This window comes from Mastigoproctus giganteus, chromosome 9 (genome assembly GCF_048544385.1).
Source record: "Mastigoproctus giganteus isolate SK-2022 chromosome 9, ASM4854438v1, whole genome shotgun sequence".
Taxonomy (NCBI): domain Eukaryota; kingdom Metazoa; phylum Arthropoda; class Arachnida; order Uropygi; family Thelyphonidae; genus Mastigoproctus; species Mastigoproctus giganteus.
This window is the reverse complement of record NC_143583.1, coordinates 222,169,149-222,193,408: the sequence shown is the minus strand read 5'-3', so window position 1 is coordinate 222,193,408 and position 24,260 is coordinate 222,169,149. Positions and strand designations below refer to the sequence as shown.

General features: G+C 39.2%; 1 protein-coding gene across 1 annotated transcript in view; it reads right to left on the bottom strand.

The window, feature by feature from the left end:
• The window catches only part of LOC150081130 (focal adhesion kinase 1-like), a 1,307,299-nt gene that overhangs the window by 340,987 nt on the left and 942,052 nt on the right, over positions 1 to 24,260 (bottom strand). The window contains exon 22 of the mRNA XM_090380936.1: positions 14,375 to 14,406. Within this exon, the coding sequence (XP_090237062.1) occupies positions 14,375 to 14,406 (32 nt within the window). The remainder of the gene's footprint in view (positions 1 to 14,374; positions 14,407 to 24,260) is intronic.

Sequence of the window (24,260 nt, the reverse complement as noted above, 5' to 3'; positions counted from 1 at the left end):
GAGGGGTTATGCTATTAGTTAAGAAACACATAAAATCCAAGGTGGTGAAGCCAGTTGACATCGCTGGACAGTGCAGTGTCGAGTCAGTTTGGTTTGACATAAGCATTGGGAGATCAAAATTGAGAGTAGGAGTGTGCTATATGCCTAATGACTCTGATGAGTATAATAAGAAACTGTACAGGGAAATAGAGTGGGCCAGTAAATCAGAGAGTCTTATAATGGGGGATTTTAATTTCCCAGATACTGACTGGAATTTGTGGGTTGGTCACTCACCCACTAGCAAGGCTTTTGTGGATTTATTGGATGATTGTTTTGTACATCATCATGTTCGGGAGCAACTAGAGGGAGTAATACTCTAGATCTGATTATCAGTAGTGATTCTTCATGCATTAAGAATCTGCAGATAAAGGAACCACTAGTTGGCAGTGATCACAGTGTGCTGAAGTGGGATTTACTCAAAGAGGTAACTACCATCGGGGTAAAGGGAATTGTTTTTTCTTTCGTAAAGGCGACTACGATGGTCTGAGACAGTATTTAAATTCTATACAGTGGAAGCAACTGAGGATGTTACCAACAGCAAATTCAAAATGGGAAGCATTCAAAGAACTTATCTTGGAAGCTACTAGGCTTTACATACCAACTAAGAAATATTGTTCAAGGTTTAGCCTAAATGGATGTCAGATGAACTAATGAGACATATGGCACAGAAACAAAATGCATGGGATACCTATAAGTTAATGGGTGACATGGAACCTATGTAAGATATAAGCTGGTCTGTAACCAAGTTACAGAGGAGATTAGGCAGACAAATGCAGATTATGAGAAATCCTTGGCAAAGGATGCAAAGAAAAACAGACAAGAAAAGAGTTCTATAACTATGTAAACTCTAGAAGGAAAGTGATGAATCAGATTGGTCCACTGGATATTGATGGTTCAACAGTGGAGGATCCTGCTCAGGTGGCTAACAAACAAAACGAGTATTTTGCATCTACATTAACACATGAGGAGTTATTCAGGAACGGGAATGCCAGAGGTGAAGTAATCTCTGGCAGTGAGCTAGATGATTTTGTAATAACTGAGAGTAAAGTGGAGGACAAATAGTTGAGGATAAACATAAAAAAGTACCCGGGGTGGATGAGATCTATCTAGTTATATTAAAGGAGGCAGCAAAGGAAGTAAGCAAACCCTTAGCAATACTTATGAGAGCTTCTTTGGACTCAGGGGAGATTTGATTTAGTTTTTTTTTTTTTTTTTTGGAGCATTAGCAACTAAGGCCATACTGCTCCGGGATATGCGGATTTCCGTATTTGGTGGTGACGGGCTTGAACCCCAGTCTAATCAAGAAGCGTGTGCTACGCACTGCTGCTCCTTCCCACCTGGCTACTCGGGGGAGGTACCCATAGACTGGAGATGTGCAAATGTGACCCCAATTCACAAAGGAGGATGAAAGGCTGACACAAGTAATTATAGACCTGTGAGTTTAACGTCTGTTCCAGGAAAATTAATGGAGGCACTGGTTAAAGAAGCACTGCATGATCATCTAGACAAGACTTCAGTTATAGCTCGGACACAGCATGGTTTTGTTAAGGGAAAGTCTTGCCTGACCAATTTGACTGAATATTACGATGCATTCACAAAAGAACTGGATGCAGGGAATAACTTTGATATTATATATTTGGATCTTAGAAAGGCTTTTGATATTGTTGCACACTGAAAACTGCTGCACAAACTGGAGGCAAACTGCTGCTATGGATAAAGGGATGGTTGAGGGGGAGAAGACCATATTGCTCCGGGATATGCGGTGGTCATTCCCTGACCTTTCCGCATCTTCTGTATTTGGTGGTGACGGGCTCGAACCGCGGTCTAATCAAGAAGCGTGGGCTACGCACTGCTGCTCCTTCCCACCTGGCTACGGAGGGGCCAGGAGAAGACAGAGAGTGGTAATCAGTGGACACTGATCATCATGGACTAATGTTATTAGTGGAGTCCCTCAGGGTTCAGTGTTGGGTCCACTGTTGTTTTCTCTAATTATAAATAATATTGATGATGGTATATGAAGCTTAATGTCCAAGTTTGCAGATGATAGAAAGGTTGGCAGGGTTGTTAAGGACACTACTGATGCAACAGGGTCTGGAAAGATTGAGCAGATGGGCTGAGTGGTGGCAAATGAAGTTTAACATTAGCATTAGCATTAGTAGAGGCATTTGATGCAAGAAAGCAAGCTTATGCAGCATCAGCCAAAAAAAAAAAAAAAAACCACTTCCATTTCACCCCTCTGTTCGTTCAAAATACCTGTCCAGCTGAGCCTTAAACTTATTTAGGCTATCAACCTCCACCACAAGGGATGGAAGTCTGTTCCACCAACCAACCACCCGCTGGCTAAAGACAAATTTCCGCACGTCTATCCTACATCTGTCTTTCCTCAATTTGAATTTATGCCCTCTCAGGTGATTATTCTGAGCTAGAGGAAGAATCCCATCAGCATTGAGCATGCTTAAACCATTCAAGGCTTTATACACCTCTATCAGATCACCTCGCTGGTGCCTAGTCTCCAGACACTGTAATTTGCAAAACTTAAGCCTTTCTTCGTAAGAGCACCCCTTTGTTCCATTCACTAATCTTGTTGCCCTTCTCTGTACTCGTTCCAGCAGCTCTACATCCTTCTTGAAATGAGGCCTCCAGACCTGTATACAGTACTCTAGGTGTGGCCTGACCATCGCCTTATACAATGGAATAATCACCTCCTTATCCCTGCTGGAAAAATTCCTGTATATCATTGACAATACTCCATGAGCTACTCTTGCAGCCCGTCTGCACTGCTCAGAGAACTTCATATCTGCCTGCACAACCACCCCCAAGTCCCTTTCATTCTCTACCACTGTCAGTGTTGTACCACAGAGTTGATACGTTGCTCTGGGGTTGCTGTTTCCCATGTGTAGTACTTTACATTTGTCAATGTTAAACTTCATTTGCCACCTCTCAGCCCATCTGCTCAACCTTTCCAGATCCTGTTGCAGCAGCATAGTGTCAGTAGTGTCCTTGACAACCCTGCCAACCTTTGTATCGTCTGCAAACTTGGACATTAATCCCGATATACCATCATCAATATCATTTATAAATACAGAAAACAATAATGGACCCAACACTGAGCCCTGAGGGACTCCACTAATAACATCAGTCCACGATGAGCAGTGTCCATTGATTACCACTCTCTGTCTTCTCCCCCTCAACCACCCCTTTATCCATAGCAGCAATTTGCCTCCAATGTCACACTGCTCCAATTTGTGTAGCAGTCTTTCATGTGCAACAGTATCAAAAGCCTTTCTAAGATCCAAGTATATAATATCAAAGTTATTCCCTGCATCCAGTTCTTTTGTGACTGCATCATAGTATCCAATCAAGTTGGTCAGGCAAGACTTCCCCTTAACAAACCATGCTGTGTCTGAGCTATAACTGAAGTCTTGTCTAAATGATCGTGCAGTGCGTCTTTAACCAGTGCCTCCATTAATTTTCCTGGAACAGAAGTTAAGCTCACAGGTCTATAATTACTTGTGTCAGCCTTTGATCCTCCTTTGTGAATTGGGGTCACATTTGCACATTTCCAGTCTATGGTTACCTCCCCTGAGTCCAAGGAAGCTCTCATAATTATGGCTAAGGGTTTGCTTACTTCCTTTGCTGCCTCCTTTAATATAACTGGATAGATCCCATCCACCCCGGGTGCCTTTCTTGTGTTTATCTTCAACAGTTTCTCCTCCACTTTACTCCCAGTTATTTCAAGATTCTGTAACTTACTGCTAGAGTTGAATACACCTCTGGCATTCCCCTCGCTGAATAACTCCTCATGTGTGAATGTCGATGCAAAATATTCATTTAGTTTGTTAGCCACCTGAGCAGGATCATCAACACTTGACCCATCAATATCAAGTGGACCAATCTGATTCATCCCTTTCCTTCTAGAGTTTACATAAGTAAAGAACTCTTTGCTGTTTTTCTTTGCATCCCTTGCCAAGGATTTCTCGTAATCTGCCTTCGCCTGCCTAACCTCCTTTGTAACTTGGTTGCATATCAACTTGTATCTATCATAGGCTTCTGTGTCATGTGTTAATTTGTAAGTATCCCATGCATTTTTCTTCTCTGCCATATGCCTCATTAGTTCATCTGACATCCATTTTGGCCTAAACCTTGAACAATATTTCTTAGTTGGTATGTAAAGCCTAGTAGCTTCCAAGATAAGTTCTTTGAATGCTTCCCATTTTGAATTTGCTGTTGGTAACATCATCAGTTGGTCCCACTGTATAGAATTTAAATACTGTCTCAGTCCATCGTAGTCGCCTTTACGGAAGCAATAACCCTTCCCTTTACCCCTAATGGTAGTTACCTCTTTGAGTAAATCCCACTTCAGCACACTGTGATCACTGCCACCTAGTGGTTCATTTATCCGCAGATTCTTAATGCATGAAGAATCACTGCTGATAATCAAATCAAGAGTATTACTCCCTCTAGTTGCCTCCCGAACACGCTGATGTAGAAAACAATCATCCAATAAATCCACAAAAGCCCTGCTAGTGTGTGAGTATCCAGCCCCCAAATTCCAGTCAATATCTGGGAAATTAAAATCTCCCATTATAAGACACTCTGATTTACTGGCCCACTCTATTTCCCTGTACAGTTCCTTATTATACTCATCAGAGTCATTAGGCCTATAGCACACTCCTACTCTCAATTTTGATCTCCCAATGTTTATGTCACACCAAACTGACTCCACACTGCACTGTCCAGCGATGTCGACTGGCTTCACTTCCTTGGTTTTTATGTGTTTCTTAACTAATAGCATAACACCTCCCCCCTTCCTATCCTGTCTATCCTTTCTGTAGACGTTGTACTCCCCAAATTGCAGTTCCGCATCCCTTATATCTGTGTGACACCACGTCTCTGATATCCCAACAATATCTGCCTTCGATGTTTTGAGCAATACCTCAAATTCATCAAGGGAAATATTGACAAATGTAAAGTACTACATATGGGAAACAGCAACCTCAGACTAACGTATCAACTCAGTGGTACTACCCTGACAGTGGTAGAGAATGAAAAGGACCTGGGGGTAATTGTGCAGGCAGATATGAAGTTTTCAGAGCAGTGCAGACAGGCTGCAAGTGTAGCTCATGGTGTCTTGTCAATGATATACAGGAATTTTTCTAGCAGGGATAAGGAGGTGATTATTCCCTTGTATAAGGCAATAGTCAGGCCACAGGTCTGGAGGCCTCATTTCAAGAAGGATGTAGAGCTACTGGAATGAATACAGAGAAGCACGATTAGTGAATGGAACAAACTGTTGCTTCTGCAAATTACAGTGTCTGGAGACTAGGCACCGGAGAGGTGTATAAAGCCTTGAATGGTTTGAGCATGCTCAATGCCGATGGGATTCCACCTCTTGCTCAGAATAATCACGTAAGAGGGCATAAATTAAAATTGAGGAAAGACAGATGTAGGAGAGATGTGCAGAAATTTGCCTTTAACCAGTGGGCAGTTGGTCAGTGGAACAGACTTCCATCCCTTGCTGTGGAAGTTGATAGCCTAAATAAATTTAAGGCTCGGTTGGACAGGTATTTCGAACAAACGGAGGGGTGAAATGGGAGTGGTTTTTTTTTTTTTTTTTTTTTTTGGCTGATGCTGCAAAAGCTTGCTTTCTTGCATCATATGCCTCTACTAATGCTAATGCTAACATATAATTATGTGGTAATTACTTACGTTATCAAAATTAAACCTAAAATTCCAATTAAAATCATGAATTTAATTTATCTAAATTGATTTAATTTAATTGATGAATTTAATTATGAAAAATGTGTCAATTTTGGGTTGTACTTTGGCCCTCTTCCTGGTAAACTAAAAGGGGTTTTAATGTTAAATCCCTCGCAGTGTTGCCACCCAACAATAAAGTCAACCAATCCTTCACTGCTTTGAAACCTGGCATGTTTTTTCTTCTTTCAATATGAAACTTCGTTTAGGCATTCGTTTCCGAAAAAGTCCTGCTTGATCTTTCTTAAAAACTTGTTGAAAAGTATAACAAATAATACCCCTCTACAATAATTTTAAAAAGTTCTTTTTTGAAAGTTTCGGCTCTTTGATCTGCACTTGCGGCTTCTCCCTGTATTTTAAATCTACTGAACCAGGCTTTACTAGTTTTTAATGATTCCACACTGGGTTTTTTTTTTTTTTTTTTAGGTGAGTTTTCTTCAGGCTAATCTCTATCTCTCTCTCTCTCTCTCTCTCTCTCTCTGTTTTTTTTTTTTTTTTTTTTGTTTTTTTTTCTACAATATTTAACTTAACCGAATTCTACCTTGGATTTTATCTTCAATAAAATTAGATAGTCTCTCCATTTCAATCCTAATAGCCAGCCTAGCCCTATTTGCTTGCAGTGGAACAGCTGTCTTTCCTGCTGCTAAAATTGATTCTTTATAATTATTTTTACAGTTAAACTTGCCAGTCCTGAATTATGGCACACATCTGCTTGTCATTGACAGGAATCGATCTGCTTCAAAACGTCTAATTTAATTTTCAAATTCAGTCTTTTTCTTACATTTGTAGTCTTCATACTGTGTCCAGACGTTGCTTTTTCATTCTTATGCACCATTATTAATTCTTCGAAAATGTAACTGTGTTGGTTGCATTAATTATAATACAATGTTCAACTAAATTGTCCGTTACGCACGGTGTCTAATACTGTACTGAGTGATGACTAGACTTCGGATAAATGCACATAACTTAATATTGATCATTTTTTAAAATGTTGATCTCAGACTACGGATGTCACTGTACTGCAATTCAATTAGCGTGCGAGAAAATTTCACTGATTGTGGGAAAATTTCTCAAGTCGGCGTGGATAACATTTTAATGCTGTTTTGCTTTTCATTTTAAACTATCTACTCCCTCAAATGAAATGATTTTGTTAAATATGCAAAAAATGCAATCTGTAAAAGAGCATTATAGTGATTTGTGACAGCATTATAGTCAGATACGGGTTATAACATAAGAACAGCATTATAGCAAATCAGCGTAAAGCGAACCTCGTTATAACGAGGGTCTACTGTATTACTAATGCTTTTGCTTCTATCGTAAGCAAACTTGTTTTTTTGTTTGATTTTCTGTCCAAACAGATGACAGCCGTTCCATTTCTTCCAATTCTCTGTGTCTTGATCTAATGGATTTTGATTACACTTCGAGTTGTTCCTGCAATGAAAGTTGTTTTTATTTTCTCTGCATTATTTCTAAATTCTCGGCGTTGCCTCATTTAGGCCTGTAGCACATGCAATATCACATGGTCTTTCAATTTGCTCAAAGCTTTTCACAATTTCATATTTTTTCTCTATCGACAGAGGCAGACTGGCCATAAGCCTTACCAGGGGAACCACCGTGGGTCTGAGACCGGTGTGATTTTGGCCATAAACGCTAGTGTGAGGCCCACTGAGAAGTAAAATAGTTACTACTCTGTGGTGAGGCCACTACAAATTTTCCCGGGTAAGAATTTTTGACCCAGTCCGCCTCTGTTTATCGATATTGCTTTTTTTTTTTTTTTCTCTCTGAATCTGTAGTGTCTTCACCAGGACGCTTCCTTTTCACACCTTTTAAGTATTTAACTCATTTTTTAGGGAATAAAGCACAATTACAAAATGAGGAGGCACGCTTGATACACATAAACAAAGCTGCACGTGTGTAACAACTGGATAAACAACACCATAAAGGCAGAGACACACTATTAACACGTCACTAGCTCACATTTTACACAACATTTCTGGGGGTTACTACCATAAAAAAATTTCCAGTTGCGTTTCTGCTAATTGAATCTGTTATAAACTGGTAGTAAACTCGATCTAATTGTATTTGCAATAATACCGATAGCTAGAATTGTTTGGGTTTTTACGCTATTATGGTGAAATGTGTTTTCGCTTCACTGATATAAAAAAACATAAATACATTTTCAGAATCTTTTCCTATCGTGTTGCATTCAGTTGGGGTGATTCCGTGTTCAACTGCCATTTATTGTAAACACAAAGGTGAATCGTGCATAAGCGAATTCTGTTCATGTTATTTACGATATCGTTCCCCTATTTATAAATCGTGTATGATAGAATTTGTGTAGTGTGAACACGTGTTATACGAGGACTGACTGCAATCCGAGTGTCAGTATTTTTTGTTAATAGTTGAGGCAAAGTTAATCCAGTAGTCACATTTTGTTTTTTTCCTAATTTGTCTTGATATGGCTCTAAGTTTTTTTTTAAAACAATTAGGCTGGCAGTAGAGGAGAATTTGCGAAACTGGTTCCAAGCCCGGTTTTTTTCTTGTTTCACTTTTGAGCAATCTTCATTCCACAGCTGGTTTTTGTGTACCCACTTACACTAGTTGGATTTTGGAATGGAAATTTTGACTGCCGAAAACATATGACTGGTAATGTGATTGGTTGGATCATCAATATTTTGTTGATCTCCATACTGGTTGTCGAGTAGGACACAAGTTTTTCCAATCTGCTTTATCAAAATTCCAAGAAGTACGGCCTTGTGGACAGGACACGACGTGAATTGAACTGATGATAGGAAAATGGTCACTGTGGAATGGATCATTCAGCACTGACTATTCCATGATTGTAAAAAGAGATACTGAACAGATGGATAAGTCAATGGCTAATGTAGTCCATGCAGGTAGTTGAATATGAGTTGGAGAGCCAGAGTTTAATACAGTTAGATTATGGTTATCCAGGAATGATTCAATTAAGTGGCCTCTGCTATCCACTTAAAGCTGCGAATGGGATTCATGATGTAAGGCCGGATCTTGCAGTTCCTGCTTTAACCGAAGATGGAAGAGTTGGAGTACTGAATGTCAAAGTGATGGACCTGGTTGGTAGTAGGCTGCCATTTTTTTTTTTTTTTTTGGTCATTATTCTCCGTGCACGAGTTACTTTCTGATCACAGAGCTCTTGTACTATTTCTTCTTCTGAGACAGTTAGTAAGTCCCTCTGATAATGCCTTTAAAGGTGTTTAGAGTAATATGGGGCATAATCGACACTGGAATATTGTGAAATATTGTTAATTTCAACAATTTTTCTGAATGACTTGACTTGCAAGCTTCAATTAGGTTTCCAGATTGGCGATGTTTGACCATTTTAGGAGATCCAACAACCGATTCTAAACATTTCTGTATTAGAAAAGGTGATAGCTTGCCAACAGGTTGTGCAGATAGTGAATGCATTATGAGAAATGTTAACATATTTGCCATTGGTTTTTCCATCTGAAATCTCTTTGAACGATTGAGTCATGCTCTGAAACATTGTTATCAAGTCTGGAGCCTGTTGGCTCTAGCAGTGTATATGCGTTGCAATCCATTGCTGCTCCTTTTAGCCCTGGAAGAGGGATATCTTGCTCCCAGGTTACCGGCCCCACCATGTGTAGGTAGGAGCAGTGCCAACCAGTGACCAAGCGATCAGCAGAAGGGGAGAGCAGTACAGTGCTAGCCATAGCAGTAACATTGCAAGTGGTGGAGGGATTATTAAAGCACTAATATTCACACTAGGCAAAATGCTAGAAAGATTGCTTGGCACTCAGGGCTAATTAATAAAACATTGCATTGTTTATACTAAGATTAAAAAAATGACATCACTTCCTAAACGATGCTGACTCAGTCACTAATGTTAATTTGGTAGTTAAGCAGAGGTTAATAATATTATGCAAGAATAAAAGCTTTGAAAACACCTGAAAAAGCCTCTCATATCGAAAAGGAATGATTTCGAAAACAGAAAATGAAAAAAAATGCAGACTTAAATAAAATCTGCTTCTCAAGATTTTTACCAAAATCAACCTTCTAAGTAGTGTAAGTAAGTAAGTTTTGATTAAACTGGTTAAAAATTTAAATGGTTTTGATTGAAGAACGCAAGAATAAAACAATGACTTCAACAAACAACAATCACTTCTTGTAGTAGTTTTCGGGAATGATGCCATACAAATAGATTTTGTTAACTATTGAATTGTAAAAATACCAAATCCAATTTCAGTTAAAAACCCATAAGAGTATTTCAAACATGGCTAAAACTCTAGTGGGGCAAAATTGAGAGAAGTATGCAAGAATAAAAACTTCAAAGCCAGCGAAGAAGCCTCCCATGTCAACAAAAGAATGAGTTCAAAAACATAGAGAAAAAAAATGCAGTTTAATAAAATCTGCTTCCTCAAGATTTTGATCAACATCAACCTTCTACACTGACTTCTCATCAAGGAGCCGGACCGTCAACATCATGAAATTATATTCAAGAACTTCCCAAAGATTTTGATCCAGAAGATTTGAGTTCAGATGAATTAACATGAATTAACATTTTCAAATGATTTCTGAACTAGCTAGATGGAGTATACTGCAACAACCAGCTCCAACTGCATCATGAAAAAAAAAATATATATCATATTTCAGTTGAATTGTCTGTTGTAAACCCACAGGTTTCAAGCATTAAATCATTTACAAGAACATCGAATATGATCATAACTCCTATAAAGAATTTGAGCGACAATTTCTGAAAAATACTTTTGGAGCTGTTTGTGATATCTGTGATCGATTATGGTAGGGAAATGATATAGTAGTAGTGGCATGTGATGCAAGAAAGCAAGGGTATTAGCTTATGTAGCATCAGCCAAAAAAAAAAAAAAAAAAAATCACACCATTCCCTCCAAATGCCTGTCCAGTTCCTCAAATTTATTTAACCTATCAAATTCCACAATGACAGATGGAAGTTTGTTCCCACAATTAACCACCCACTGGCTAAAGGCAAATTTCTGCACATCTATTCTACATCTGTTTTTTCTTAATTTGAATTACGCCCCCTTAGGTTCGTAACCTGAACAAGTGGAAGGATCCCATCAGAATTCAGCATGCTCAATCCATTCAAGGCCTTATACACCTCAATTAGATCATCGCGCAGGTGCCTATTCTCCAGCCACCTGCGTGGTAATCTGATTGAGGTGTATACAGTGTATGTAAAATTGTATATCAAGGAAGTTACCCATTACTTCTCCTAGAATTTCCAACTGCAGACGTAACAACTATGAAGACTAGTAATACTGTTGAACATCTCTCAAAAATGATTCCATTCCAACATTTTTGAACAGCAACGGTTTAGTTTATCCTTCTATTCCACCTCATTTCTCATATACAATCCATGCAAATTAGAAGACTAAGATATGGTTTCAGCCAAATTATAAATGTTCCTGTAAATGTTAATTCGATGGTCAATTATTTGCTCTGGAGTATAGATGATCATTATTGCATTCATATCAAATGTAAAAAATACACAAATCGAGTTATTTAATGGGCTTGGTTCATAAAAGAGATGTAAGGGTTTGGTTAAAGTATCTACTTACAACTCCTTTTTATCATCTTTATATTGAGATTGACGAAGTATTCTTCGCTGAAAACATTGGACATGATGATTCTTCTAGACGTGATAAAATGGTTGAAGCTATACCTATTGAAGAAAGTTTAGTCATTCAACAACAAACTCTTTTGCGGAGCGAGGACAAATATTTACGAATAGCTCCTGGTGGACAAAATGTTCCACAAAGTTTACTTTTTGATTTCCTAGCATTTACCTTGATCAGTATCAAGTGAACTTCTTGTTCAGATCGGCGAGAAGTGAAAACTTATCTTCATTATATGGCTATGAAAATAATGAGACTAGGAACTCGAGATTCGTTAACCATTGCCTTTAAATATGTAGGAAAAGACACTAAGCTCACCAAAGAATAAATCCAATCTTGATAATAAGTCAATAACTGCATTGAAAACAATTTAGCATTTTTTAAATCGATTCCTAATTCAACTTATTACTGGACACAATGTAAAAGAGATCTGTTTGCGATGATCAGACAATTGGGCAAACCTATGTTCTTCTTAACTTTCAGTGCAAACGAAATCGGTTGGCCTAAATTGCTGAAAATTTTATACAAATTAAAATACAAAGGTTTGGATAACCCTGATGACCAAGCAGAAGCTCTTCATTTTATGGAAAAGGTGACAGTAGTTAATGAAGATGCCAGAACATGTGCGATTCATTTTAATAAACTTGTGGATTGTATTTTAACTTTACTTCAGTCTAAACATTTCATTCCATTTCGACAATATTATGTCGTCAACAAATTTAAATGGATCGAATTTCAACATTGTGGCAGTCCACATGCTCACATTCTTTTGGGCTTAATAATGCTCCTAAAGAACCTATGAGAAACAGTATGAACATGATGATAGCTATGATAAATCAGCTCATGTCTGTTTCTACTGCAAAAGCCTCTGGTAATATCAAACTGCAAATTCGTAAACATACTTTTATATGTTACAAAAGGATCCAAGCTACCAACAAACAGGTTTGTCGTTTTAAAGCTTCATTTATGCCATCATGATCTACAATGATTTTAATTCCCATGCCAAAAGTAGATACCTGATGATCAAATATAATGCTGAATACAAGAAATTGTGAAAGAATCTAGAGGACAATGAATATACTAGCATTGCTCACTTCTTGAAAGAAAATTGCATTAATCTGGAATCATAGTATATCGATTTACTTTGAGCTGGTATTACTTGGCCAAAATCCTTTCTGAAATGAGAACCTCATCAAAAATGGCATAACCCCTTTAATCTTTTTATGTTTAGCATTTTAAAGTCTAACATGGGCATTCAATTCATCAAGGAAGAATATTCTTGTCCTGCTTATGTCGTTGGATATGTACAGAAGACCAATCGCCGGTTTAGCAATTTACAAGGTACAATTATTGAATTTTTTTTTTTTTTTTTTTTTTATGAAAACCTCAAACACGAGAGGTATTAGAACCTATAGTACTTAGTACCATGCTTGGGTAGGAGATTGAGAAGATGAAAGAAGATATTTGTTGATATTAGACTTGAACTTCTGTGGACTGTAATTTTCAGGAAATATGTATGAAGGAAGGTGGTTGTTCCAGAAAATGGCAGTTGAATGAATAAAGCAGCAGCAGCAGCATGTAGCACACGCTTCTTGATTAGAGCGGGGTTCAAGCCCGTGACCATCAAATACGGAGGATGCGGAAAGGTAAGGCAATGACCACCACAAATGCCCGGAGCAATATGGCCTTAATTGCTAATGCTCCTAAAAACCAAATAACAAAAACAACAAAAAGTTGGTTGTCTGAATTTGCAGTTGGACAGTAAATGGATGTTAGCGGCACGTGTTCGGACTGTTCTGAAAGAGAGAGAGAGCAGGAATTATAGAAGCCAATTCAAAAGAACAGTGACTGGGGAAGAATCTGTAGAAAAGGGATGCAGCAGAAACAGAATGTCTATGAGACAGAGAGTGGAGAGACTCAGTTAGAGATCAGTCATTAATTAACCTAACTGCCCTCTTATGAATGGAATCTAGAAGCCTGAGAGAGATTTAGGGGACACCGGAACAATTTTAGGGGTTTTAGGGAATTCAAGCTAAGGATTTTATACTTAAAATTAGATCAATTATAATTAACTATTACATTACATGAATGTAATTTTACATTCATGTAATGTAATGCAATTCAACATTAACTATAATTAACTACTACTTTATATGAATGCAATTATAAAAATCCTTAGACTGGATTCATTAAAATCCCTAAAATTCACAATTAATAAAAAATAAAAAATGTTTCCAAATTGTAACTCTTTATATTTATTTATTAATACAAGAATAATTACATGTTATTTAAAACATAACCACATGATATTCCATTTTAAATTCCATGTTTTTATCTGAACAGACATCAGTAAGTCTGTCTGGCTAATGTAGCAACCAGCTAATGTAGCGACCAGTGGTAACTCTCTACACCCTCAGCAATATTTAACACAAAATTAAATGAGAGCAATAACACACACACACACAATGAAGTAGTTATACACTGGAGAAATTTCCAAATGAATGTTTTTTAGTCACAATGTACATTCATCAGATGCATGATGCTTAATTTACATTATTCTGGTGTCTGTACTTATTATAATGCACCAATGATGGTAAAAGAAAATCTTTTAAAACATAGGGTTTATGTGTTTCCCGTATCGCAAATAAATTTTGTCATTATTTTTAAGAGATTACTACCACTTCCCTTTCCAATCACAGTGTGTTAAAATTTCCTCAAAATTTGAGAAATTAATTTATCTGCAGCAATTTGAAGTTTTAATGCAGATCAATTTTGTCTCTTCTCTACCTCAGTTAATCACACAAATTATAATTATTTCATGCAACGTTGTGTTAATATTTTGAAATTTGTATTTAAATGTTTCAGCTTTATAGACTTTTAATTTTAGTTATTTCTATAATAATATTTGAAAAATTAAAGGTTCTCACTTTCGGTGGGGGCTCTTCTGATGATGTGGAACCTGAAAGGAAGGAAAAAAAATAAAATAAAATAAAAAATATTGTAATGGTATTTTTACATTAATTCTCCAATAATGGAGAATTAATGTAAAAATAGCAATGCAAACTTCAGTGGCAGCAAATATGCACATTCCACTAAATGTTGTATAAAATAAGCTAAGAAACAAAAGTAAACTGTATACCAGTAGCATGGCGAACCAGTAGAGCGAAATAATTACTAAACACATAAAATAATACACAAAAAAAAGAAAAAAGAGAGGGGAAGCAAAATAATGATGCTGAGGGCATTGTGGAAGGGCGCTCGTAATATAATTTAGAATTTGGGAGTCAATTAAAAAGAAATATGAAACCAATTAAAAAAAAAATTAATGGCACCCATGACAGCATCAGAATGAATCTTGTACGTGAAGTGCGTGTCTGAATTGTGTGAAATATCACCAAAATGGAGCCATGAACTACCAACAATACGTAACCGATTAAACTAAAAATAATAAATAAAATAAAATAGGCCAACAATGGTCAGGGGATCACTGCATTTTGAAGTTAGACAAATCCATGATTTAGAATTTGGGAGTCAATTAAAAAGCAATATGAAACCAATTAAAAAAAAAATTAATGGCACCCCTGACAGCACCAGTGTCTGAATTGTGTGAAAAAAATCGCCAAAATGGAACCATGAACTACCAACAATAGGTAACCAATTAAACTAAAAATAATAAATAAAATAAAATATACCAAAAATGGTCAGGGTATCACTGCATTTTGAACGTTAGACAAATCTATGCAACAACAGAAAGATACTAAGATCGAACTGCCAATGCAGTGAAAAATAATAAGACAGAAAGCCAAGTACAAGCATGGCACAACACAGACACAACGACTGTTGAATTACTGTTTTGTGTTTGTTCCTGAGAAATGCATTTCGAATGTTTCTTACAGCTTTGACCATTAGGTCAAGCATTGATCTACTTTTTCAAAAGCCATATTGATTTCAATTTAGGATGTTTTCCGTCCCTAAGAATGATGCCAACCTGGCATCATTCTTCATATTTCTTTCTAAAGTTTTCCTAAATTTTCTATTTAAAGCAATAGGTCAGTTATTTTGTTGTATCAGAATGGTCCAAAATGGTTTTGGGAATGCTAATAAAATGGAATGACACCAGCTAGTAGGGTAGTAATCCACATGAAAGAATCAATTATATAGTTTTATAAGAGCAGACTGGGACTCTTTGCTCAAATGATTGCTCAAATAGATTCCATCAACGCCAGCAGCACTGTTCTTTGTTCGTAGAAGTGCACTGCATATCTCAGTCCTGGTGAAGGGTACATTATATGGAAGCTGGTATGTCAATTGCAGATTACCTTGACGATAGATGTGTTATTAAAATTCAGATTACATTTTTCTGCTTGTACTTTATGTGACTGAAAAGTTGACTCATAGGCTGTTACAGCACAGAGTATTTAAAAGGTTTCACCCAACGAATTGTCAATTTCACGAGGATTAAAGATTTCCTTCCCTTTTAGTAATAAAATTAGAGTGGTTATAGGAGGGTATTTCCCATTAATTCTTCTGACTTTAGTCCAAACTGTTTTGGTGTCCATGATTTTGTTTATAGTGGAGGCATATCGGGACAATAACTCTTTTTTACTCATATGATTAAAGAGGCCTGTGCGCTCTGGATTCATTATTATTATTAAATTACAGTTGCTCAGAGCGAAACGGATACAAAAATATAGATTGTGACAAGTTTAATAATAGGAAATATACATATATTAGATTAGATACATACAAATAAAAGCTTTCAGTTGTTTAGTCATCCTTCTTCAGTTAAACTGACAGTTAGAATGGAGCGTGAGGGCGTGTACTGCCAATCTTGTACGTGAAGTGCGTGATTAATTGTTGGATGTTGAAGCTCGTGGCTGTGATGTATGTGGACGTGGCCAGCGTTTGTCAATGGACAGGATTGCTGTTTCGGTGATAGGGTGGACTTGACAACCACTGTTCCTGTTTACTGAGGTATTGGAGCATTTGACGTTTAACGACTCCAACCAGGCACGTCACCGATAATGGCGGGACTTGTCCACAATCACGACATCGTGGTGTGGGTCAATGTCGTGGTGGGTTGCCCAAACGTTTTCGGCAATAGCTGAGTGCTCCACATCCGCTAAGCGAATTGCTCTTTTGTGTTTGGAAAGACGTTTTTTGAGCTGTCTCCAAGTTTCCCCGCTGTAGCAGCTAGTGCAGTCACGGCAAGAGATGTGGTAGATCAATCCGCTTTGTATTAGGATGGGGACAGGTGTTTTTAACTTAGAGATGAGGGATCGTAATTTTCTGCCTGGGAGTTGTACGCATTTTATCCCATGTGATTTTAAGATTCTACAAACCTGTTGTGATAGGTTTGGGTAGTATGGGATAAAGGCGCTCGTGGCTGAGTCATCACCTTGGATGTTTCTGTTGGTCGCTACGTGGTTGCGTGTCTGTAGGTCACACCTGTCAAGGGTATTGATGGGATAGCCACACCTCGTAAGATCTGCCTTGACTTAGCGATTTCGGTGCGCCTCTCATTTACAGAGTTAGAGTGTGTCCAGGCACAAGTTAGCAAGGTTCGTCCAGTGGCAAGAAGATGGCTACGTGCGTGTGTCGACTGGAAGTTGGTAAATTGGCCAGCACACATAGGTTTATGATGGACAGTTGTCGTCAAGCACGTGCCCTCGCGCCGGACAAGGGTGTCTAAGTATGGTATGGTATGGTGTTGTCCGACTCTAGCTCGATCGTGAATTTTATGAAAGGTGACAGAGAATTGAGGTGGTCTAAGATTCGGTCACCTGAATTTCTGGGGATAACTACGAACACATTGTCCACATAGCTACACCAAAAGGCAATGGGATCTGGCATGTTTGTAAATGCACGACCCTCTAATTCCTCCATCGCGATGTTTGCTGTGACCGAACTAACCGGGGAACCCATGGCTGTGCCGTGTACTTGTTGGTAAATGGAGTTGTTAAACATGATTGCACTGCCTGTTAAGCACAGTCTGAGGGCGGTGGAGATATTGTCTGATGTTAGTTTGGTTCTGCTGCCAAGGGTTTCGTCATTATCTAAGAGTTGCTTGGCACATGTGATGGCAAGTTCTACTGGGATGGAGGTAAAAAGTGAAACTACATCTCTTGATGCCATAACTTGATCTTTTGAGATGGATATGGTACGGATCCTTTCTATGAACTCATTACTGTTGGAGATGGTGTTGGTGGTCTTGCCTACTAGGGGAGAAAGAAGCCTCGAGACAAACTTAGCTAATTCGTAACTCGGTGAGCCACAACAGGATATAATGGGTCTTAGTGGTGTGCCCTCTTTGTGAACTTTCGGTAGTCCGTAGAATAGTGGAATCTATCAGCCGGAGGCACGGAGGTGATTACATGTTGTTCTGTTATTTTCTTCTGTTTGAGCCAACTGTTGACGAGGATGTTCACTTTCGACTCCCATCGTTCCAAGGCTTTGATGGGAGGAACGGTTAAGGGCTGGTAAACAGAAGTGTCCTGCAAGAGCAGCAGGGCTTTTGTCTCGTAATCTGTGCAGTTCATTACGACTGTTCGACGTCCTTTGTCTGCCAGTAGAATGACGATGGATGAGTCTCATTTCAGTGTCTTAAGAGCAAAAATTTGTTTGTGGCTGAGATTGGAAGAAGTGGGGTGAGCATGGTGTAAAATTGCTGCAGTTTTTAGGCGAATTGTGTTTGCCACATCTTCAGGGAAACGTGTTAAACACACTTCTACGCCTAAGGCAATATCAGTGATCGGTAGGTTTTTTGGGAGAACAGCAAATTTCATACCCAGAGTCAACAGGTCTACTTGTTCTGTAGATAACTGTTTGTTGCTCAGGTTCAATACAAAATCTGTGCAACTAGTGGAAGGGGTATTATGCTGATGACGAAATTGATGGGATTCCCTAATTAAAGCATCGAACTTACGTTTTTGATGTGTACAATAGCGTTCAGATTCTCTGACGGCTTGGATGCACAAGGTGTGGATTATATTGGTGTAAACAGGATCGGGAACTAGACTTCTAAGTTCGATCAGCAGGGCTGCTTTATTCGTTGAAGCATATTGTAAGTCTCGATGAAGGCAGCCAATCCATATGCTCAGGGTCTTGTAGCTGAAGTTTTGACAGGCACGTCACATACATTCATTAGGAAACGGTAGTTTGTAGAGAAATCCTTTCGGGATAACTTTGTTTGTTTTGCACCTGTGGGCAAATCTGAGATGTTGTTTGCCATGGGCTATAAAGATGAAATTCTTTTGCAGTTTGCATGTTCTTTTGCATGTTGGTTGGCTAAGAACAGTTCGAATATGATTAAAGAGGCCTGTGCGCTCTGGATTCATTATTATTATTATTAAATTACAGTTGCTCAGAGCGAAACAGATACAAAAATATAGATTGTGACAAGTTTAATAATAGGAAATATACATATATTAGATTAGATACATACAAATAAAAGCTTTCGGTTGTTTGGTCAACCTTCTTCAGTTAAACTGACAGTTAGAATGGAGCATGAGGGCGTGTATTGCCAATCTTGTACGTGAGTGCGTGATTAATTGTTGGATTTTGAAACCTGTGGCTGTGATGAATGTGGACATGGCCAGCGTTTGTCAATGGACAGGATTGCTGTTTCGGTGATAGGGTGGACTTGACAACCACTGTTTCTGTTCACTGAGGTATTGGAGCATTTGATGTTTAACGACTCCAACCAGGTGCATCGCCGATAATGGCGGGACTTATCCACAATCATGACATCACAGTGTGGGTCAATGTTGTGGTGGGTTGCCCAAACATGTTCGGCACTAGCTGCTACATCGGGAAAACTAGGAGACGGCTCGAAAAACGCCGTTCCAAACACAAAAGAGCAATCCGCTTAGCGGATGTGGAGCACTCAGCTATTGCCGAACACATTTGGGCAACCCACCACCACATTGACCCACACCGCGATGCTGTGATTGTGGATAAGTCCCGCCATTATTGGTGATGCACCTGGTTGGGGAGTCGTGAAACATCAAATGCTCCAATACCTCAGTGAACAGAAACAGTGGTTGTCAGGTCCACCCTATCACTGAAACAGCAATCTTGTCCATTGACAAACGCTGGCCGCGTCCACATACATCACAGCCACAGGCTTCAACATCCAACAATTAATCACGCACTTCACATACAAGATTGGCAGTACACGCCCTCATGCTCCATTATAACTGTCAGTTTAACTGAATAAGGTTGACTAAACAACCGAAAGCTTTTATTTGTATGTATCTAATCTAATATATGTATATTTCCTATTATTAAACTTGTCACAATCTATATTTTTGTATCCGTTTCGCTCTGAGCAACTGTAATTTAATAATAATCTTTTTTACTCATTAATTGTATATGATGAGCTTTAGCTCTTGCTTTCTTAAACTGTATCAGATTAGCAGTGGTTGGGTGTTTGCGAAATAAATTCTTGTATCTATTCTTCTCTTTTTTTGGCATTGCTACAGGCTTCATTCCATCATGTTTTCAGTTGGGAGCAGGTCTTCACAGATGATTTGGGTATGGCAATTTCTGCAGCTACCATTACTTGCTGAGTGATGTAACTTACAGCAGGGTCAATGGTGCGAGATACAATGGTCTGAACATCTAAATATGCCAGTTTTTGGTATTTCACCCAGTTAGCTTTGTCAACCTTCCACACTGTTTTTATTTCAGTTTGAGGAAGCGAGTTAGTCGAAAGTGTGCATATTACTGGAAAGTGGTCACTGTTGCAAAAGCTGCCAATAACTCTACAATCAATAAGTGGAAACAAGTTTGGCAATCATATTGAAAGGTCAATTGCAGAAGGTTACCTTGAGGACAGATGCATGTATTATGTGATTGCTATTGTGTAACAAACAATGGCAGTCACACAACTTAAGATGTAAGGAACCCCATAGGGGGTGATGTCCATTCCAGTCACCCAAGATACAAAAATATGGTGGCAGCTGAGTAATCAAATCATCAAAAGTGTATGAATTACTGGGTGAAAGATATAGAGAAGCAACTGTTATCCCAACCATAACTCAGGTAGCAATTTCTTCTAGTTGTTTGTAGAGGGGATAGGTCTGAAGGGAGTTCTGGAGTTTATTAGCAATGATACCCCATGAGTTTTCTGGAGTTGTTTCTATATTTTCTAAGCATTATATGATGTTTTATGCTCAGAGATATTTGAGGGGTCAGGTTGTTTCCTGTAGAACGATCGGTCTGTACTGTTATAGACATTGTTGGTGGTTGTTTTTGCACAACCGAAACATAGGAAGGTGATTTAGTGGAGACTATAAGCTGTTTCTTTGCTTCAACTTTGTATTCAACTCTGTACTTTTGAATTTTCTTTTCTCTCTGCCGTTGCGGGCACTCCTGTGAGTATACCAAATGATTTCCTAGGCAATTTGGACAGTACTGCACTTCGGTAGTGCAGTCTGTGTGAATGTGCTCTTTTGAACCACAGGAGGTACAGGTGGTTGCACCTCTGCAGACTACTCAGGAGTGCACAAATTTCTGGCACTTAAAACTGGGTTTGGAATGTAAGGTTGAATTTTACTTCTCAAATATCCAGCTTTTATGGTTAATCACGGAGTTGGTGTATTTAATGTAAGAACCACTGTCTGAGTAGGAGTCAGAACATCTAGGCCACAAAATGAGGTGGATGCACTGAGAAAGTCTTATAGAACTCTCAGGAATCAGTATACAGCCCTCATAAGGGACATCATCATTATATACATACTCATCAAGTGTTCCTTGGGCTACAGCAAAACCACGCAAAAAACCACCAATATACAATGACTACTTGGCCTTTGCTGCCGCCAGAAAAAATTCTCAGCCTCAAAAGAAAGTTTCCCATCCCTATCCCTGTGGAGGTGAGTCACTACTATCCTAAGTCACACAAACCTTTCTGATTACTTTCGCTTAATCAAAAGCAAATTGAAAGTTAAACAATTCCTTAAATAACATTTAAAAATAACTAAATGCACAAGGCATAATACTTTAAGAGTTAAGAGTTTAATATCTATATAATATCGGTGTAGATACACCATAGATAACTCTTAAGAAACTACGATGATAGTTAGTGTGGAAGGCATTATTTGTTCTGTATCCATTATTGTGCTCTTCCTTCACAATGAGTTGCTGGTATTGCACTACCTCGAATAAGTAACGCTTCACTAATAGAGAAGACTAACTATCATCGTAGTTTCTTAAGAGTTATCTATGGTGTATCTACACCGATATTACTTAAATAACATATATACATATCTTGTAACCACAAGAATAAATATACTATGCACCCAACATATACAACGCTCCAAATGCCACCAGGCAGTAATGAAACATAAAGCCACAAAATACAACTAAACACCCGCGATGAATTCTATTCACATCAGCTAAAAAAGTTAAAAACAATAAATAAGACTCCCTCATCGCAAACAGCCTGCCTAGCTCCAGAGGAGAGGAACCACCAAGCTGGGCAATAAGCCTCCACCTTGGCCACTATACTGCAGACAATCTAATATCACATGCACGCTATTCTAAAGAGCCACACACTCACAATACGAACTATCAACCAGGCCTAGTTGATGTAACCGCTCCTTTCCTTCAAGCCATGACCAGTAACAACCATAGCCTGAAACACACCCAGCTTTGGACACAAACACACGTGATCAAGGTGACACATCTGGAATCAGACCGAAGGTCGCTTGCCCCTTGGCCAATGCCAGCCAATGCTCCTGCCACTGTACCATTAGTGCTGCCCTAATGTGCCTCCCTTCCTCCTTCATATCCTGCCGGCCATACACTCGGCCCACCTCCGGACAAAAGCTAATCCCCAAACCTCTGACGGAATAATACGACAGGCACGATAATGCAAACAGCATTGCGCAATCACCAGATCGATCGGTAAGGCACAAGCATTGACTTGGAGAGCATCACTGGAGACAGTCTGGCAAGCATGAGTTCACGTTAAGCAGGGAAAATCGCTGCACTCCGGAGCAGCCTGTTGCCAACAACAGAACTCCATGCACCAGAAGCAAATGACACTACAGGGAGGAAGAGACACTTAAAGTGTCCAAAAGTATGCCAAGGCACCTGACCCCAAGAGCAAAGTCGATAGCAAGCCCTCCAAAACTCGTGGTGGAATGCCTATTCATACTCAGCGTACCCTTCAGCATCATGACAGCGTAGGCTTTAGCATCAGACTTAGTCAGAGAAATCTTAAGTTTATGGACAGAAGCCCAGCTCTGAATGTGTGCTAACACCCTACTGGACATCTGCTCCAGCTGCACCCGAGTGTCACCATACACAAGCACAGCTACATCATCTGTGTAAGCCACCAGATCGATGCCAACCAACTCTTGATTCAACAACTCATTCAGGACAAAGTTCCATATATAGGGACTAATAATGAAACCCTTCAGAACCCCCCCCCCCGGCAACCTCATAACTTACTCTGCCAAAGCAAGTCTGTACCACCACTTGACGCTGATCAGTGTAACCATGCATCAGCTTATAAAGATCGCATGGGCAATCAACCTGTCTCAATCTCTGCAAGATGCTCTCCCACCACTGGAAATCAAAGGCTCCCCTGAAGTCAGAAAAAATCCCAAGGACATACTTATCTTATCTGAGGAATTTCACACATTGGACAACAGGTCAACAAAGCATCCTCAGCAGAGCGATCTTTCTTAAACCTAAATTGCCAGTCTGACTCCTGCAGCTTGTCCTGATAAAGCTGTAGCAGGCAATCCATCACCAGTCGCTTGAGAACCTTCCCGAGGACAGACAGAAACAGCACCGGCCGGTATGAAGACAGATCAGTCTTCTCTCGATTAGTACCTTAAGCAGGACCTCGATGCGAGCAACCTTCCACTGCTGGGGGAAAAATCCCTCTCCCAGACAACTATTATACAATGCCAAAAGCATATCAGGATAGTGCTTAAAAAGCACCTTAACTGCTTCCACCAGAATGCAATCCATGCCAGGCATCTTCCAATTTTATGTGCGCTTTAAGCTCAGTGTTGTACAGACCTGTACAACACTGTACTCCATTGGGTAGCCATGAACATATCCATCACAGGTGTACAGCTCCTGAAAGAGGATACAATCACATTGCACCTTCCTTGTCTGCTCCACCAGCTATAGGACAACAGGGTAAGATTGCTGACCATTCACTCGTGCAATGTAAAGCACGTTGGTGTTAGCAGTTATGGGCCATCTATCCATAAACTATCTTAATTTTCACCTGGTTGTCATAACCTTTATATACAGGACAATCTCTACTATGCACTGAATTATCAGCATATCTGACTCTCCTCTTGCAGTTAGCACACATTGGCCAACCTGCCGAATGCGGCAATCTTTCGTGAAGTGACCCTCACCAGCACTGTGCGCCCACTGTGCTGGTGAGGGTCACCAGCACAGTGGCCGCACACCTCCATAAACTTACAAATTTTGTCAATATGCCCATAAGCCAAAGATCAGAAGCATGTAACTGTGAAAACTATGTCCTGAACTTTATAGGAAAACCAATGCAAGAATACCCGACCTTGGGCAGCCAGAAACTTCCGCAAACCGGCAGGTGCTTCAACAATCCAATCCCGAGACCCTTTATTGGCTACATTATGTTGTACTTAATATTTCTGAGTCGTTTTTTTTTTTTTTTTTTTTTTTTTGTTTTTGTTTTTGTTTTTCCAGCAATCATGTTCTGGTGATCCATATGTAGCAGAAATAGGGATTCCCCTTCAGGTGTTTTGGGGCATCCATATTACTGGCATCTATAACAGTTAGGGGATTTGGAATGCATGG